At 50.7% G+C, this 5,835-nt stretch overlaps 1 protein-coding gene across 2 annotated transcripts in view; it reads right to left on the reverse strand.

Moving 5' to 3' along the window:
• The window catches only part of TRABD2A (TraB domain containing 2A), a 27,447-nt gene extending 22,620 nt beyond the window's left edge, over positions 1-4,827 (reverse strand). Inside the window, exons 1-2 of one of the 2 annotated variants that reach the window (XM_004691587.1) lie at positions 4,708-4,827; positions 4,394-4,591 (exon numbers count right to left, since the gene is read on the reverse strand). In XM_004691587.1, the coding sequence (XP_004691644.1) occupies positions 4,394-4,501 (108 nt within the window). In that variant the 5' untranslated portion in view covers positions 4,502-4,591; positions 4,708-4,827. Of the gene's footprint in view, positions 1-4,393; positions 4,592-4,707 lie in introns of those variants that run through there. The other variant, XM_004691586.1, reaches the window with a different exon arrangement.
• Positions 4,828-5,835: the final 1,008 nt, after the last annotated feature.

Here is a 5,835-nt window from a genome sequence, read left to right on the forward strand (position 1 = left end):
ATAAATAAATCTTTAAAAATAATAATAATAATAATAATAATTACCTGTAAATGCCACAGGGTGGCTAGAGGTTATCTTCCAACCTACCATAGGTAGGTTTGGTTCTTTGAGGGAAGAGTTGATGATCAAAGGGGGGCCCTGATTAGTGACAGTTATAACTGGGCCCCACTAACCTGGCCAAGCCATCTGGATGCACGTTTCGTGCAGTCTACCAAAGGACTATTTCTAACTAGGAGATGTGGCAAAGAGCTGAAAAGTTCCTATTATACCTGAGGGCACCTAATTCATCATCTTCTATCAGAAGACCATGATATTAAACCAATATAGTCCCAGGAAAACCAAACCCATATTGCAGGCTCATGGAGGTGGGCAGGAGAGGTGGGGGGCATTGCTTGTTTTAGTGTGCTCTTGGTTTGTTTTTATTCAGTACACTGAATCCACCCATCCCACCTCAAATGCCTTTGCTTCTTCAGAGACAATCTGTTCAACCGTACGTGTCCATTTTTATCTTATTTAGATGTTGCTTTTTCATCTGATATCAGTCTAGAAATTGGGGTCATTATCTGATCTTTTCAATGGCAACTGCTTAGAGGCTATGAAACAGATTTGTTACAGCAATAATGACACAAGAGTAACCGGCTGATAGTGAGGGTCCTTGCAGCCAGGCCCATCCACTCACTGCTTGAGGGTGGCCCACCGCCCCTGTGTTGCACATTCACTATTCCATGGTTACTTGTGCTGTGCCAACATGGTGTCAGGCACTGCTCTAGGCTCCGGGCACTAGTGTATTCCAAGGCATGGGAATATAGAAGCGAATGAAACACAATCCCGGCCTCGGGTACATTAATGATAATTGCTGCGGAAAAGTGAAACAGCAGGCAAGACTCTGTCCAGCCCCCACTTCCCAAGCCGCCGTGACCTGCCCAGTAAACCCACACTGACATCTTTACATTCTCACGCTGCCACCTTTTCCCCACTCTCCCTTTTCAACACAATGAGGGCGGGGGGTGTCCACTTGTTTTAAGCCAGGACTATTAAGTGTTTTTAAAGAAATGATCCTCATCTTGTCAAGCTCCTTCAATAAATGGAGAGCAGTCTGTACACCCTACTGCAACACTCAAGTCAGTTCACTTTAGGGTCCTGGCTGAGCTCGGAAGAGCACAGCTGGACAGGTGCAGTTGGATAGCCCTACAGGCCACTCCTTGGGGAGAGAAGGTACAAGTCACAAAAGGAGTTGTCAGAGCTTCTAATTAAGGTTTCCTGAGGGGGTGCCCCTGGAAAGCCCTCCCACCACCCCCCTTCCTGGTCACCAGTCACACAGATGCAACCACCCCTGCCTCACTCATATTGACACCTTCAGGGGTAGGGTACACCCCATGCTCTATTACCCAATGTCACTATAACCATAATCGCCACATGCTACTAGAAGAAACCATGTATTTTAACATGGTGCTGATTTAAAAGATAAAACAACATGATTGGCAGGTCTCTCCAATTCTCACTGCAGTCATTCTGAGAAGGAAAGGACGATTTTTGTCACCTGGATGACCAGGTTGTAACGTGTGTGTGTGTGTGTGTGTGTGTGTGTGTGTGTGTGTGTGTGTGTGTGTGTGTGTGTGTGAGATCCTTGCCATGAAACAAGGGAGCATAAAAGACAACCCGTGTAATGCAGGCTGAGTCCCTAAGCCTTTGCCCCACTCTGCTCCCTGATATCCCAGGGCCTGGGACGCTGCACCTGTCCAGCTGTGCTCTTCCGAGCTCAGCCAGGACCCTAAAGTGAACTGACTTGAGTTAGCCTTTCATTGCACATCTCTGCAGCCAGGTACTCTCCTGGACCCTGGAGAGACAGAAGCAAACAAAACAAACAGATGAGCACAGGGGTAGGGGCAGCAAGAACCAAAACTTTTCATCAGATGGTAGTTAAGAGCTACAGAGAAAAAATAAAGCAGGGAAGGCAGATGGAGGGGCTTGACACAATGTTTAATAGGATAATCAGAAGGGGTCTCGTTGAGACACTTGAGCAAAAACCAGATGGAAGTAAGGAGCGAGCATATGGGTGTCTGGGGGAAGAAATAGCAAGTGTAAAAGAGCTCAAGCAGGAATAGCAAAGAGCACGCAAGCGTTCTGTTTGAGTATTGATAAGGAAGAGATTCCATCTGTGCGGCGCTGGGGTAAAGCTTGCTGTGTCTAGAGACAAGAGTTCTGCCAAGAAGACCGCTAATGATTAACAAAAGTGGAAATCCAAGCCAGCTCTCAAGTCACAGTGATTCCAGGATGCTGTAGAAGCCGCTGCAGCAGGCGGAGGCTGGGTCCAGAGCTTCACTGTACAGTGTCAGGACCCCAAACCTGGAGATACTCAGAACAGTGACCTCCAGGGCACACAGCCCTGCCATTGACAGACCTTCTGACCCACCTTTTGACCTTGGCAGAGGAGGAGACTGTTCCACAGCTAAGAACAGTAACTTAAAGTGTGGCCCAGGGACCTGTAGATGTCTCCAAGACCCTACGAAGGAGTCTGTAAAGCCAAAGCTATTTTCATAATAATAGCAAAATAATGGGCCCTCACTGCTGGTGCAGGCAGGTTAAAGTGCAGCACTGCAAACTGGCCACAGCCACTTCAGTGCAAGTTCGATCCCTGCCCCAGAGATGATCCATAAGGTGCAGCAGACCTCTCCTGTCTCATCCACTGCTCCCCTCAGCAGTGCACTTCATCAATCTGCCTGTTCTGCTCCCCACTCTGTCTCTGGTGAATCTTCTCACCACCCCTGTTCCTCTGGCCAGATCTGTATGCATAAATAAAATTTTAAAGTCTAAAATAATAATACTAAGATGTTTCTCCTCCATACTTACTCTCTCAAAAATACACAAGTTGAATTCTTTAGAGGCTACAGGCATGTAATAAAAGCACTCTGACAATTAACAGCATCATATATACATGTGTATTTTTGTGTTTCACCCATACTTGCCATAATGCACCTAAGCAAAAGTTCTCCGGAGTCCAAAATGCTGTTTTAGAATGCCAAGATGTTCAGAGACCCAGAAGTTTGAGTCCTGTTAGAATAAAAGACCCCTGAGAACAAATTGAAGGAATGAGAGAAAACTACCAAGACTGCCCCATCACAATATAATTGCAAGTTGTTAATATATTTTTGCTACAGTGAGACATTCTGCTCTCACATGAATTGATGGCTGCTACTTGTCAGAGGAAGTACAAGGCCACTGCACCACAGCCAGGCTTTAAATTACCCCAGGTGATGATGGCCCTCCTGGGCCTCCCTGTCCCCAAGACAAGACTTCTGTCTTCTAGGAGAGCATCCCCCATCCACAGCCCAGGGCGTCTTGGGGATCACAGTGTGATCCCGGACCAGGCAGGCTGTTAGGTTACCCCCTCCTTTGCTGTAGACTGGAGGGTGAATAAAATTACCAAAAATCAGAGATGGGCATGGTGTTCATGCTGAGCAGGTTTCACCAAAGGTGGTGGGCCAACCCCTGAACCCACTACCCCATGGGAGAGAGTTCACAGGCCACCCAGAGTACAAACTTCCATAACCCTCCCCAGCACCAAGGACCCACAGAGATGGAACCCAGTGGTACAGAGGCACAAAACTTCCACTACACTCAAAAGTGAGAGACTTAAAAACAACAGAAAATTCTGATAAAGAAAACTGACCAGAAGGAAAGAGTCACCTCGAAAGTAGTACTCTGGAAGACATCTCCGCTCCGTTTCTGCACCAACAGGTCTGGGGAGTGACAGGCAGGTCTCCCGCCACCCTCACTTGGGGTCACCTTCCCTCCAAACTCTCTTGCAAAAGCCTTGGGATGCTCCCTTAACATAAACGCCAGGCTGTCAGAGTTAGTAAACTCTGAGAACCGGCTCCCTGACCTGGAGCACAAAGGTCACGCTCTCTGCCTCAGTTGCCCTGATCGGTAAAACAAGGGCAGTGGTTTTGTTTCCTAAAGTCCATTTAACTCCGGCATTGAATAAACAGAGGTTAAGTAGACATCTGCGGGACGCTTTTGGTATTTCCATAAGTGCATGAGAAATTAAATTCTAGAGACGAAAAGGCAGGACACACGTCCAAAGTAAATGCACCCAAGTCCGGGCCCCGCTCGGTCTTCACTGTTTCATCCAGTGAATGCCCGCGAAGCAGACTGGCGAGACGAAGGGTCCCCGCCCGAACCTCTTTGATGGACTAAAAGCGAGCGCTGGGGGACAGGGTCTCCAGCGGCTTGAGGGCTGATCCCCCGGGAAGGGGGGTCCAGGGGCAAACTGGCAAGCGCGTGCCAGGAGGCGCGGCGGTGAGAGGTGGGAGTCGGCTGGGAGTCCGAGCGCACCGTGCCCACCCCGGGGGGCTCCGGAACACACCTCGCCCGCGCCCGACGCGTGCCTTACTTGGGGCTTGAGGTCGCAGCTGGCAGAGGCGAGAGCGCCGCGCCGAGGGGCTGCACCCGAGCGCAGGAGACAGAGGGTCGGCAGCAGGAACCAGCTCCAGGGACTCATCCTCTTTGCAGCGGCTCCGCGGCCCTGGACCCGAGGCGAGAGAGGGAGGGAGCAGTGGCCGCCCGGTCCCGCTAGCCCGTGGCGGCCCGGCTGCGAACTCGCTACGAGTCAGCCATAGCAGGCCGGGCTGGGGGGCTGAGGGTGAGGGGTCGGGGGGCGCTCACCGGCTGCCCGGCGCTCTAGTCTGCTCCCTCTGCAGTTCGCGCGGCCGCCTCCGGGCGGGGCCCCGGCGAGCCCGGCGGCAGCGGCCACGTGGGACCTGGCCGGGACCCCCCCCCCCCAAAGCCCCGCCTCGCTGTCCCGCAGCCGCAGGTCAGCCCTGCACCCAGGCGGCCGCAGGAGCCCAGGCCCCGCTCCCCAGCCCAAACCCTGCCCCGGCCGCCGACCACCTCGTGAGCCGCAGAGAAGGGAAAAGTGAAGTTCCAGCACTGTGTTCTACATCCAGCCTAAAATTGTGTTGGCTCCTGCCCCTACGTCTGTGTTCATGCTGTCAGTTCTGAATGGGCAGAGGCAGACCAAAGCAACAAACGAAATGCTATTTTTAAAACAAAGTTCATGTTTAACAAAGGAAAGCGAGTGGAAGAAACGTCTATAAAAGAGAAGAACAGATGTGTGTGCATCCACTTTAAGTCCGGAACTACAAAAACCGCACGCTATTAATTGCCCTCTTAAGAGATTGGGGTTGGGGGATAATATGAAGGATGTGATCACCCAACTCAAGGATTGCTGCGAAACTTTAAATGCGGACGTTTGTTTTTCGAAATGTAACTCGTTTGGAGCACACTGTAGGCCTGCAAAATGTGTTGGTGTCCTGTCTGCCCCAGGGGGCTTTTCATGGCATTAATCCTTCGGGAAGAAAATATTACAAACGTTACCAGTTGCATCAGGCCTCCCCCATCTCTCTCCAAGTCGTGAGTGCATTTTATCCCCTACCTTTGCAATTGGGACTCACACGTGATCGACTGCTGAAGGGTGCTGAGGGGAGCCTTTGTAGCCCCAGTCTTAATTGTTTTAAATCCCACTCTACTTTTAGACTCTGAGTGAAACGCTGGGCCTTGGAGGGGGTACATTTGCATACAATGGTAGGAATTTCTCTGACACTCGGTACTCCAGGAAGGAACCCCCAGCTTTAAAAACTCAAGTTTTTCTAGCTATGATCCCACAGGGCTGCAGCTGTTTTTGTGAAATCGGTAACTTTTTCCAACTTCTATCAGGTTGAGTATTTGCTTTCCGGGATTCTCTCTCTTGTCTCGGGTGACCCCCTCGTTTCAATTCGGCGGCTTATTGGTTGGTTCCCCCAGCGCCCCAGAACGCAGCCAGTCCTCCGTTTCAAG

The sequence above is a fragment of the Condylura cristata genome, unplaced genomic scaffold (assembly GCF_000260355.1).
Source record: "Condylura cristata isolate star-nosed mole 26May11 unplaced genomic scaffold, ConCri1.0 scaffold00031, whole genome shotgun sequence".
Lineage (NCBI taxonomy): Eukaryota > Metazoa > Chordata > Mammalia > Eulipotyphla > Talpidae > Condylura > Condylura cristata.